At 34.5% G+C, this 14,486-nt stretch overlaps 1 protein-coding gene across 2 annotated transcripts in view; it reads left to right on the top strand.

Annotated features, from left to right (window-relative positions):
- Positions 1 to 14,486, top strand: part of LOC100366459 (pleckstrin homology domain-containing family D member 1-like) — a 31,709-nt gene that overhangs the window by 1,338 nt on the left and 15,885 nt on the right. For both annotated transcript variants that reach the window (XM_085490659.1, XM_002735441.4), the window contains exons 3-4: positions 8,484 to 8,573; positions 14,098 to 14,174. In XM_085490659.1, coding sequence (XP_085346785.1) covers positions 8,484 to 8,573; positions 14,098 to 14,174 — 167 coding nt within the window. The remainder of the gene's footprint in view (positions 1 to 8,483; positions 8,574 to 14,097; positions 14,175 to 14,486) is intronic.

Raw genomic sequence — 14,486 nt, 5'->3', positions numbered from 1 at the left:
AACATTTGAGTTAATTATAGGTATTTCAATCGTACATAAATTGAATGCAAATTGAACCGAACGTTGTCTTCACACTCGTGAGAAACATTACATAAATCAATATATTCTTAATATGTTTTAGTTCTGTAAGTTTTGTTGTCCTGAATGTTGTTGACTCCCATGTGCGAAGCACATAATGGGAGTCTTTGCAGTTAGTGTGTGTGTCTGTATGTGTGTGTGTATGTGTGTTCGACTGTTCCACTGCTATCTAAAGAACCACTCATTGGATTTTGATGAAACTTGGTACATAGATGCTCTGAATATATGCGCAGATTTGATTAGTTTTTGGTAAAAATCTGTGCATATCAATTACCTAATTTGCATGATAATTAGCTATTTTTTAGTGGTTCCATGACTGTTCCACTGATATCTAAAGAACCACTCATTGGATTTTGATGAATCTTGGTACATAGATGCTCTGAACTAATGCTATGTTTTGATTAGTTTTTGCTAATAATCCGTGAATACTAATTACCTAATTTGCATAATGATTAGTCAATTTTCGGTTTTTCCACTGATATCTCAAGTACTAATCATCACATTTCAATGAAACTTGGTACATAGATGTCATATGACACTGCACAGACCTGATAGTTTTTATGGTAATATCAGTACATATAATTACCTAATTTGCATAATTACCGGGTAATTAATTTTCAGCTTTTGATATAAGTAGTGAGCATTACATTTCAATGAAACTTGGTACTTACATACTCAAGGACTATGCAGAGATTGATTGTTTCGTATAAATATTTGTGCATATTAATCACCTAATTTGCATAATTAGTTAATTTTCAGGTTTTCCACAGGTATCTCAAGTACTAATCATCGCATTTCAATGAAACTTGGTACATAGATCCTTTAGGCTTATGCAGAGACCTGATTAGTTTTAGGGTAAATAATTGTGCATATTAATTACCTAATTTGCATAATTAATTTTCAGCTTTTCTACTGATATCTAAAGTACTAATCATCACATTTCAATGAATCTAGAATTATTCAGAGACCCAATTAGTTTTCGGTAAATATGTGTGCATATTAATCACCTAATTTGCATAATTAACCAATTTCCAACTTTCACACTGATATCTCAGGTACTAATCACCACATATCAACGAATGTTTGTACATGATGCTGTAGGACAATAGACAGACCTGGATAATTGTGGGTTAAAATCTGTACATATTAATTACCTAATTTGCATAATTAACCAATTTTAAGCTTTCACACTGTTATCTAAAGTACTAATTATTCCATTTCAATGAAACTTAGTACAAAGATGCTCTAGGACAATGTACAAACCTAATTAATTTGGGGTAAAAATCTGTTCATATTAATTCCCTAATTAGCATAATAATTCATAATTTTTTGGTTCTAATCACATTTCAATTAAACTTGGTACATAGATTTTCTGTTACATTGCGCAGACCTCATTAGTTTTACACTCAAATCTGTTCATATTAATTTTCTGATTTGCATAATTAGTTTTCTGCTAAGTAATTTCAAATTATATTTAATGTGTCTCCAATACTCTCAGCACATGGGAGTTCTTTCTAAACTTTCTTTGATTTTGTATTGTTGTTGTTATTATTATTGGACATTAATCAAGGTTTCTTTGGTACATTCCACCACCACCACAACCACCATATTACAATCTTATTACATTTATCCCAAAAAATCCTCATGCTTGATTCAAATACAAATAAGATGCTTTTATTGGCTGTAGAAACCTTTTGGAAATGTTCATTACCTACAAGTCCCTGTAGGATCCTCAATCACACCTATAAATATTGTATAGAAAACAAGTTCACGCGTTTTTGAAACCCAGTGTACTGAATTAAAATTGGATTAAACTTCAGAAACAGTGGTGTTCTATAAAGAATAAAATCAAAATACACTGTGTCAAAATTAACATTGTCTGCAGAAATAAAACACTATAGACCCCCCCCCCCCCCATCCAACATTTTTTTGAAAGAAACAGTTTTGGTCAGCAAAGCCATTTTGAGTAAAAGAACTCACTTTCTGGTCTTTGTATAGTTTCTCAAATTTCTTGTGGGTGTGCTGATTATATTAAAATAATTAAGTTCTGGATTTGAAAGGCTATCGTGTTACTTCTAGTTGTGAACTATTCCACCAAGTTCATTGCACAGTACATGCTAAGCAATAATGAATGTACCCACTGCTAAAACTTACACATACCACATAAGAATCCAATCAACTCTCCAATTTCAACAGCAATTTATAAATCTGTCTTTTATGTCTGTCATTTCTAACCCTCTGATCCATAATTAAACTATATTTAATATTACATGTACCAGTGTAATACATAAACAATTTTATAAAATGTTATTGTTGGTTTTCAAATCCTCCTGTAACTAGTGTTTTCTAATAAACAAGTGTAAATATATGAATAGTTTTTAGTGAGATCTAATTTATGTTTTTAATATTCAATTTACGTGTTATTTATTTAATGTGGATCTATTATTTTTCATCTGAATCAGTAATATCAATTATTGGTTTTAAAAAAAATTAGTTCTTTGGGTTACTTTCCATGGAAATTGATATTTTCCACTAATAAATACATTGTACATTTGTACTACCGGTAATGAAATTTAAATACTGGTTACTGTATGTATTATTGGTTTCAGTTATCAGCATGTGGTAATTCTTTAATTAGCTTAATTAATAATACATAATTGCTTCTAAATAATGATCTACCAATCTGCAGTGTAGAAACAAAGGATCAGCACAAAATACTTTTATCTTGCTTGAAACGACAGTCCCTTTAATTCCATTTTTGTAATTGATCTCTTGTGTTTATTTGAAGTAGAATAATGGTGAAGAGAAATGTTTTAGAAAAACACTAGAACTAGCATATTTTAGCATTTTTCTTTTCTTTTGCAAATAAAAATATGTATGTTGATGCAAAACAATAACTTTGAATCCTGAATATTAATACTTTAACCCAGTCATTTTACAGGTACAAAAATATATATTACTCGTATTTGTTCAACATGTCTACAGTACAGTGCGATGGGTGGTGTTTGACTACAGCAGTCAAAATTGACAGGCAGATGAGTTAAGAATAAATCCATGAGTAGATGAAGGTCCTTGTAACTTGTACTATAATATGAGTAGGCAGAAATATAGCATAGTCTGAGTGTTGAAGCATGGACTCTATGGAGCCTATGGTTGAAGTGTCTTGTTTAATTCTAATCTAGATATCTGCGTAATCTAAGATACTATATCATTATTTATCATAGCTTCACCTTTGCAATCACACACACCCAAACACCTAAGGTTACAAAATACCTTAAAGTAATTTAATGTAGTGAAGAGATATACTGATTATTTTAATTTAACTAAGGTTTCCATGGTGAAGCATCCATTTGGCCTTTAAAGGCTTCTGCAACAGTATCCGATATTATCCATCATACTGAAAATCAAGCAGTCAAATAGCACACCAGTACGATTGTGTACTACTAGATCTTGTACTGGCAGTTCACCCCTATGTATAACTGCTATGTACCAGCACACATATCAGCTGCTGACCTATATCACATGTAATTCCCATTTAATTGCCAGCAATAAATTCATCAATAACAACTTTCATAATAACAATAGATAACAATTACATGATAATTTTATAATAAAGCTATAATGATATAAATATACCTAATTTATGTTTTTAATATCCTATTTCGATGTTGGATGAATATATATTTTCACTATTGGTTCATCAGAATAAATATTAAAGATTGAGTCAGACAAAATAAACCTATTTTTTGGAATTTGATATTTTCTATTATAAGAGAAATGGAATTATTATTCTAAATAATATCGCCATGACACAGGACCACCTGGTGGCTTTTTTATTGCATATGATCCAAAGGTAGAGTTTAAAGCTTATATATCGATAGTGACATAGACATTGTATGGTTTGGATATTCTTTTCAGAATTGTTCAAAGATAGATACAATGACCTTAAAGTTTCTGCCAATCATGATTATAAAAATATGGTTAAGTATAAGTGCATACGTCTAACTATTTGTAAAATATTTATTGTGATTTCATCTTTATTCATTTAGTAACCTGCTTGATAATTTCTTATTTTATCCTGCTTTATACATCCCATTATTTACACTCCAATCAGTGTCCTCTAATATTTCTATTTCTACTTTATTTGGACCACTGCCAGTGATTCCTGTTATATCCTGAAGATCTATATATATATATATATATGGTTGTTACGTTCGTGTCTGTACCAAATAATGTAGTGTTTTAATAATAATAATTTATATTATTTATATTATTTACACTCCAATCAGTGTCCTCTAATATTTCTATTTCTACTATATTTGGACCACTGCCAGTGATTCCTGTTATATCCTGAAGATCTATATATATATATATATATGGTTGTTACGTTCGTGTCTGTACCAAATAATGTAGTGTTTTAATAATAATAATTTATAGCAATCATAAATAAGGAAATGATGAATAGTAAAAAGTAGGTGGTTGAAAAAATATTTCCTTTACTATAATGGCTAAGTGTTGCTTGTGTTATGGGTGTGGCATCAATAGCAGTTTGTTATTTATTTGAGAAGTATTTCTGCCAAAGCTCTATACTAATTCATTTGAGATGTCATCTTTGTCATGTGCTTGATGTAACCTTGAACTCAGTAATATGTTATTTCAGCCTCAAAGGGCAGCTGATCATTGTATGCATTGTATGCATTTGATATGGATACATCATACATTCATGAATACACATAATTTGAATATATGCTGCACAATAATTTCCACACCTGAATTTTGCTTATATTTGATACTTTCTTGCTGAAGCACTACCAGTAATGAGTTGCTTTATCATAATATATGCATATGAATTCTATTAATTAATTTATACTCATTGTTTCGTCTTGTTTTATGATGCTGTATATCATATGTGTACATGTCACTACAAAATATACGGTCACATGGACTGAGTGAGAACAATGTTACCATATGCTCATCCCTTTTAAAAAGGTTGCTACAAATACGCAATTGGAGAACTATTTATGATTTCCATTAAGCTCATCAAATCTGGTGAATTCTGTAAGCTGATAAATCTGTCGGTAATCTTTTGATAATTTAATCTTGACTGAATTTGTCAAAAGTCACTGTACCCCCTCTAAATAACACCAGTGACTTTTCACTGATTCAAAATATCATATTTTTGCATGTCTACTTCCAGTAATCCTTCTTACCCATTTAAAATTTAAAAAGTTTATTTTATATGAATGAATTTATTTCTCTATAGCTGTAATTTTTTCATTTAATGTAATTTTGTAATAATGTAATTTTTTCATTTCATATCTTCTTTTTATGGCGAATATATATAGTGACACTCAGTTTTCAGGATATATTTTCTTTATACAACTAATTTAATAGATGCCATTTTTATTAATCATCTGTAGTTATCTGTCCTAATTTGCCAGGCTCAGCAAAATAAAAACAAAATTTAAATAATTTAAATTCTATCTGGGACACAAAAGTCCTCAAAATTAAATTATTTTTCATTACATTTTTCATTGTATTGACATAATATACAGCATGTTGTAATTTTGTGGTTTTGCACAAGGACTCTGCATCCTACCTTATTAGTAAATGTGAATTCCAAATTCCAATTACCAAGATGGAGGATATTTAAAAACAAAGTTCATAGTGAGGTAGTTCCACTAATTTTCACATCACATCAACCATTGCTATGTATCAGTATCCTCATTAGTATCCTATACTGATATGTATTGAGTACATACACCTGTATATCAGTGCAGAATCCTTTGCTATAGACTAGAGACTCCTAAAAGCTGTGTACTAATTATACCATGTCAACTCTCAAAGACACTAGTAATTAGGGACATTCTTGTGATATATTTCAAGACCAGTACCAAATAAATAAACACATCAGTGGAATACCAGGCCATGACCCCATAACAAATGTCACCTAATTCATACACTCATTACACTAAAGTAATTTCTGTTTTAACAGGTGGAATAAAACTAAGGTATTATTAGTTTAGCTATAATCTAATGTAATTCAAGACAAAAAGAAGGACACAATGTAGTAATCAGTGTAATCTAATTTTACTTTCTCTGGGTGGTTTGACCTTTGATTTGTATACTGCAAATCATATGGCGACAATGATATATTCTCATACATAAAAAAATCCATATTTCAGTCAAATGCCTTGAGATATTAAAAAATATAATTGTAATATTTTTACAGATTTTCAAATGTCATGTGAATAATTATATTGATTTTATTGTTTAAAATTCTGTAATTTTTGCTTTAATTTTTAAGTGTTGATTGAATATTCTTATATTAGTGATAGCAGTAATGTATTTCTTGTATCTGGCCACTCTATTATTTTACCGGTAGTAATCAAGTGTGTTGTACATTTTACACGGTTTTTATGTCAAGTTCAAATGCGCCATATGTTCCATATTATAATACTTAATAAATAATTTTGTATTTGCACCTTTGTTGTATATTCTGGCATGCTGTCAATGACCTTGTTGTTTTTTTATTTCTGTTACCATTTAACCTTTGAATTCTAATAACAATTAGTATTACATAATTATGTACTGCAGTTTATTTTGATTCGTCCCTGAAATCAAAATCTGTATTTCCACAACCCATATGCAAATGAGGTCTGAGAGCAAACAAAGTAGTCCCTTCAGGAGTACAGTTTTTCGGAATAAACAATATTTAGAAGTACGATATTTTCCCCTTGGGGTACATGAATATACTTGCCGAGTGAAATGAAATTTGAACAACAGTAATGGTACTTTTAGGCAGTCACTTGTTTTGGCCCAAACTAATTTGCATATCACCCATGCAATAATGTTTTTGGTATTCTCACGGTCGATATGCAAATGAACATGTTATTTTCATTGGCTACCGAACTATTTTTTATTTTGTAAACCATTTTCGTCTGCTATTTTTATCCAGTTCAAATCGTTCAACAACATTTTTGGCATGTCAGGTGTACATCACATGGAATTCTACGATTGGGAGAACTTAATGCATGTTGACCACCTGGAAACTGAGTTTTATAAACCTTGAAGGGCTCTCAGAAGATCCACCAGCAGTAAAATCAGCGATTACTATGCAGCCGTAACCATCAGCATCGAGATACCAGGTTTCTGCTGGCGACGTTGCGGCATTACTCAATTCCAAATAAAAATTACCAACGCCATTTTAACTGGTAATCAAGACTCAGTCAATCCACGACCAGCAAGCAACATCACACAAGAAGTTGTAGCGTGCAGCTAAGCGACAACCGCTGTCGACGAAAGTCATCTGTGGAGTACCGCAGTTGCACAGCATGTTTGCCAATGCATAATTCTGTGGCGGAACTTTTAACTTCAACATATACTGTGTATCATAGTCGTCCAGTTCAAGTTCTGGTTCTGCCGTGGTCCCAACTAAACGTCAACGAGTTATTTATTCGGACAGTGACTCAGATTAGACGCCTGATTATTTTAATTTCAAACAAACAGTGACACGCGTTCTCCGGGCGCGTTCTACACTGACACGTGCTGCTAGGGCGTAACACTTATATTGGAACATATTAATGGGCAATGGGGTTCCCCAACCTAAATTCCATCCCGGTTTGCACGTTCTTTCTTTAATACAAAATAATAAAGTATGGAACATATGTAATAATAAGAGAACCCCACACCCTCCCCGTGGCTTTCGTTGCGTATGGAAGTTATTTTCACTCGAGATGCGGTGTATTCTGCTGTACTTTCACTCGCTTCGCTCGTGAAAGTACGGCCGCAGGATACACCGCATCACTCGTGAAAATAACTTCCATACGCAACAAAGGCACAGGGAGGGTGTGGGGTTCTGTCATAGTATTTATTTGTAGAGGTTATTTTGAGGGATCACCAAGGTGAAACTATTTATACATCATAAAATAAAAAATAAATAACACAATTTCTGGTCAGCTACTTTTTAGGTCACATACACCAGCATGTTGTAGGTATCATGTGAACCATTTCCAACATATTTGGTAGAACCTTGGTTGACAGTTATTGAACAAGCTTTGTTAAAATTATTAATTAGAAGTATTAACATGAATGCTTGGTCATTTTCAATTTTTGATCAAATTTTATGTAAAGTAAAAATAGAATATTTAAAATACTGTAAAATATTTAATTTTCACTGCTTGAAATTCTCATGATTCAGGATCGTATATCATTCGTAAAACCAACATTTCATGACTCCATGTTGTAGTACCCTAGTGAATTTATCACTGCTACAAATGTTTGTGATTTTCACTGGCTCTTGCAAAATTATAGTAGTTTATGGTATAGTCAATAAAGTGGTTTGTAAATTACAAGAAACAGGAAAACTAACATTTCTAAAAACATGAATGTCTGTTTTATTCTAGGGTGTTATACCGCTTGGTAATTCTATAATAAGTTCTATAGATGATCCACTGAGGAATTGGTCATTTAAAATTGAGCATGAAGATTACAATGTAAGTTATTTATCATGTAAACCACAAACAAAATTCTTGTATATCAGACAGCTTTCAACAACTACTGTAAAATCTGTATTAGAAGCCGCAGATTTTATTAAAATGGTACAATGCAACAGAGGGGATGTGGCTTTTATTAGATCATCTACACATATGAGATATGGTGAATTTTTGATTTTTAATTGTTAAAAAAGAATGAGTGTGGCTTCTATTAGGGATGCAGCTTCTAACACAGATTTTATGCTACTGTATCTGTTCTATTAACCAATGTGTTTTGTTGTATAGGGAGTGCCTTTAAAGTGCCTGTGCAATGCCCACCCACACGCTTCCCATTTTAGATCTGTGCCTCACTGAAATGGGCAATTATTGATTTTTTTTGCTGAAAATGATTACTCGTATCCAAGTAAATTTGAGATATTTCCCGTGCTGTAGCAACGCCCACCTATCCTGAAACGGTCGACTGTTTCCGGATTTCCGACTCTCGCCGAAAGGGCGCCTCCAAATGCAAAAATAGGAAGCCATACCCCTGGGCCGTACTTTTATATCACTGTGTCATTCAACGTACAACTGTACTTTTTAACGATATACATTTTTTAAGCACGACTACTTTATTCCGTGGTCTAAACACTACTGCCTCGTGTTAGCCTTGAGTCACACATGTGACAAGTTTACATTCTGGCGGGCAATCTCAAGTTACATTAACGTGATAGGCTATAAACTATAGTGACGTAATGTAAGATAAAGAATATCATACGGTATCCCCAAATATGTTAAACATAGAAATCTGTTCCCAACATTCTTTAATCGGCGTTTCTTTTGTCTATTTTATTTTATTTTTGAGAGAGCGAATTTTTAGAAGTTGTTTTCACAACAATCTTTTATGATGGTTAAACGTTGTGTTGTGGGCGGTTGCAGTAATGCGTATAGTCATAGTGTAAGTATTTACACGTTTCCAATCGATCCAAATGTGCGAAATCGGTGGACGAAAGCCGTGAAAATAACGAGAAAAGGTTGGGGTGGACTTCCTCCTAACAGCGTCATATGCAGTGTCCACTCCTGCACCTCAGATTCTTTTTTTTTGAAAAACTGTCCTTGTCCATGACAAAACAACTACCGGTAGGTTTAAACGAGAAACGCCGACAATACAAAACGTTTTCGAAAAAATAGATTCCGGACCAGCCCATGATCACTGAGACGGATTTCAGAAGGGGGAGAGACGTCGAGTATGTGTTTCAAATAATTTGATTTTTTTTTGCGATCCTGATTATCGCTTTATAGAGACCACCCGTGTTATGTAAAAAGGTAGCAGTAATTTTGATAATGATACGAAAATGAAGCGTCAGACAAGCAGGAAATTACGCAGCCCTCAGGCTGTTTTCATTTTCGTAGGCTAAAAGTGTCTGAATTGTTCGGTTATTGGTGTTGAATGTCGAATTCACACCTTTGTTGCCTTTACTTGCAGCTTGATCGGCGTAATAATTTACGGAATAAGAATCCGGGCTTGAGCTGTCAATGTATTTTTTTAATATGATGTCATAATCATGAAAATCATGTTAAATCCACTCTGAATTTGTCGTATGTGAGTCGCTCTCAATTATTTTTGTTATCCAATTAAACGCCGCCATTCACGCACTTGCCCCCCCCCCCATGACCCTACGCGTTCACCCATTACAACGCAGCAGTCATTTATTTAGTAACTGTGTTTTGTCATTTTTTAAAAATTATTTCTCTATTTTATAAATCAATAGTGTCTAGTAACCTGCTAAATAACAAGACGATTCAGCCGTCAAATTTGATTTTGTCCAATGCCGGAGTCCAGCGACAGTGTACAAACGTGCTCCGGTGACGGTGACGACCACGGTGACTAGCTACACCAGACCGGACATATTTCGCATCTGACTCAACCCCATGCAACAAACTTGATACTATGTGTTCATTATGGTCCATTCTTCCTCGACGAACAAGTACATAAGTGGCAATTTAGTCAAAGAAGAGAAAACAGCACAAGAAATTTGTCTTATTTACACGTATCGGCAATGCAAGCTGCCCAGCGACTTCCCCTTCTGACGTCACAAGGGGAATTAAAATAAAATAAACAAAAATAAAGTTTCCGTAGACTGAGTTAAAACATATTTTTTCACTTAAAAAAAATTATTTATGCTTAGAAACATAAAAAAATAATAATATTTATGTATCAATGGATAATTTTAGGCGTGAAAATAGCAGCCATTTCACAGGCACTTTAAATCATAACTAGTGTATTCATGCACATAAAATTGTTATGCCACAGTCCTCACAGCATCAGTGAGTGCACAGCAATTTTATCTAATCTGTCAGTGTGATTCACCATGTAATGGCAGTGAGGTTTGCTTCCTAATAAATGAAGCATTACAAACCCCTATTATCCAATATAATTTACTGTCCCAGGTCAAGGTAAAAATGTTTGCTGCATCCTGGGATGAAGAGATGAGTTATGTTCATGTTTGGAAATCTCGACACGTGCTGAATATTTCTAATCCTTCAAGGGGTTGCAGTAGTTGCGGTCATGATAATTAATCAGGACCTCATCAGAACCCACTTGACTCGTGCCAAAATCGCATCCTCTTGCATCTGTTTTTTGTTCCATGTTGAGCTTTGTCCTGATTGATCATGTACATTTCGTGCCGAACTAGTCCATATTCTCAGAATGTGCCTAGATCCTTAACCTCAACAGAAAGACAGTAAAGTGCTTAATGGCCACAGTTTTACAAATATGAAAAATAAATAACAACTCTAAACTGTGTTTGTTTGAACAATATTATGTTCTTGTTATGAAATCATGTATGTGCTAAATGTTTGAAGAGAGATTATCCTCATTTGCGACCACTTACATTAGCTCATGCCAAAATCACACCATCATTGGTCCATGATATGTTAGTTGACTTTAACATGGTAGGCATGCATGCATGTTCTGTCCATGTGTTGATTATTTATTAGTCCCCGTTCGGACGGAGTCCGAAAACGGGGACTTATGTTTTGCCCTGTGTGCGTCCGTCCGTCCGTCCGTGATCACCTGTATCTCGAACATGCATGGACCGATTATGTTCAAACTGCACTCATACGTCACACATTATATGGGACACATGCATTTTTTTCATGATCCGATTAACGATAGCCGAATAGCGGCCATTTTAAGGCCGAAAATGCATCAAAATCGCACATTTTCACCATTCCGGACCCGGATCTCAGTTATGCATGGACGGATTTCGTTCAAATTTGGTACATACATTAAACATAATAGGACCTTGATGCACGTCATTTTTTTTACCGGATCAAGTTCTAAATGGCCGACTGGCGGCCATTTTGTTTTAAAGAATTCAGTTCTGGTTCCGTATCCGAGACATGTCTGGATTGATCAAGTTCAAACTTCACACACACAAGGTACATCATGTCACAAATATGTATGTGCATTTGTTTCATGATCCCATTAACGATAGCCAAATGGCGGCCGCTTTAAGGCCGAAAATGCATTGAAATCGCACATTTTCACCATTCAGGACCCAGATCTCAGTTATGCATGGACGGATTTCATTCAAATTTGGTACATACATTAAACATAATAGGACCTTGATGCACGTCATTTTTTTTTTCAGATCAAGTTCGAAATGGCCGACTGGCGGCCATTTTGTTTTAAAGAATTCAGTTCTGGATCCGTATCCGAGACATGTCTGGATTGATCAAGTTCAAACTTCACACACACAAGGTACATCATGTCACAAATATGTATGTGCATTTGTTTCATGATCCCATTAACGATAGCCAAATGGCGGCCGCTTTAAGGCCGAAAATGCATTGAAATCGCACATTTTCACCATTCCGAACCCGGATCTCAGTTATGCATGGATGGATTTCGTTCAAATTTGGTACTTACATTAAACATAATAGGACCTTGATGCACGTCATTTTTTTTTCCGGATCAAGTCGAAATGGCCGACTGGCAGCCATTTTCTTAAAGAATTCAGTTCTGGATCCGTATCCGAGACATGTCTGGATTGATCAAGTTCAAACTTCACACACACAAGGTACATCATGTCACAAATACGTATGTGCATTTGTTTCATAATCCCATTAACGATAGCCAAATGGCGGCTGCTTTAAGGCCGAAAATGCATTGAAATCGCACATTTTCACCATTCCGAACCCGGATCTCAGTTATGCATGGATGGATTTCGTTCAAATTTGGTACTTACATTAAACATAATAGGACCTTGATGCACGTCATTTTTTTCCCGGATCAAGTCGAAATGGCCGACTGGCGGCCATTTTCTTAAAGAATTCAGTTCTGGATCCGTATCCAAGACATGTCTGGATTGAACAAGTTCAAACTTCACATACACATGGTGCATCATGTCACAAATAGATATGTGCATTTGTTTCATGATCCGCTTAACAATAGCTGAATGATGGCCATTTTAAGACCGAAAATGCATTAAAATCACGTATTTTCACAATTCCGGAACCAGATCTCAGTCATGCATGGATGGATTTTGTTCAGATTTAGTACAATGTGTTGTACATATGCAGGTGCATTTCGGTCATGATCTGCTTTGAATGTATATGTCACTCAAATATGAACGGAACGGGACGTGTCATTGACAATGACTTGTATCTTATGTTTTGGTATTATTAACACAATCTATTAATTGTTAGTAATCATTATGCCCATGAAGTAATGACAAAGAATGCTAAACATGTTGCTCATTTAATGTTGAACTACTTAATACAAAATGAAATTCTCTTTCTTCTGCATCAGAAAAATTACAATATGTTTTATTCAAGCATGCACACTGCCAACTTGGTTTATACATTTGGCATATGTTGGGATCTCTATGAACACAATGGTTCATGTACACAACCAGTGTTGTGATTGGTGGCTTTGACTTTGGCATTTAAAAGATGAATCACATTGGGCTTGGACTATGTTTAACTTGAGTTGAGAGGGCACCCACTTCAATACTGAAGAGCAGCATGGCATTTGACTTTGATGTTTCTGTGAAGCCCTGTTTTTGACTCATCTTGTTATTCTTTCAAAGAAATATTGGAAATTATCAAAATGTTTTTGTTTAGTTCACTTCATTAAGAGAACATGTGTTGATGTAATATTCCACTGTTATATTTTCAAATAACTGAATATTGAATATATCTGTGAAATGTTTTGATGTCTCTATTGCATGTATTACAAGTATAATATATATAAACAGAAGTAGAACTCTCTAAAGTATAAATAGTGGACAGAACTAAGTACATGTGCTATTTATAGACTCGCTTAAAGAGTCATGCATGCATATCAAATTATATAGTGTTCTCGTGCCTTGTCTATTGTTCCTCATCTATTGTTCCTCATCTTCATATATTTCCATTTAACATTTATTGAACAAAAGGTGCAATTGTGAACACATTCAAGCTTCAAGTTCATATTCATGGTGTAAACTTACTTTGTACTGTGTATGTTGAATGAAGTTAACTGAAATATGGTTCTTTGCAGGGTGTTATTTGTCTTGCAGCCGATACTGAAAATGAAAGAGAAAGATGGGTAGAAGTACTTCGTCAGTCTGGTAGAGTGTAAGTATACAAGTGTATAGTCTTACTGTATTGGGTCTTGCTGGATATAGTCTGTGGTCTTGTGGGGTGTAGTCTGCGATCATGCTGGGTATGGTCTTAGTGGGTGTGATCTGTGGTCTTGCTGGATGTAGTCTGCTTTTTTGCTGGGTGTGGTCTGCGGTCTTGCTGGGTGTGGTCTGTGGTCTTGCTGGGTGTGGTCTGTGGTCTTGCTGGGTGTGGTCTGTGGTCTTGCTGGGTGTGGTCTGGTCTTGCTGGGTGTGGTCTGTGGTCTTGCTGGGTGTGGTCTGTGGTCTTGCTGGGTGTAGTCAGGGG

Source organism: Saccoglossus kowalevskii, chromosome 2, assembly GCF_978046115.1.
Source record: "Saccoglossus kowalevskii chromosome 2, keSacKowa6.1, whole genome shotgun sequence".
NCBI lineage: Eukaryota > Metazoa > Hemichordata > Enteropneusta > Harrimaniidae > Saccoglossus > Saccoglossus kowalevskii.
The sequence above is the reverse complement of the archived record's forward strand: the minus strand, read 5'-3'. Positions and strand labels throughout refer to the sequence as shown.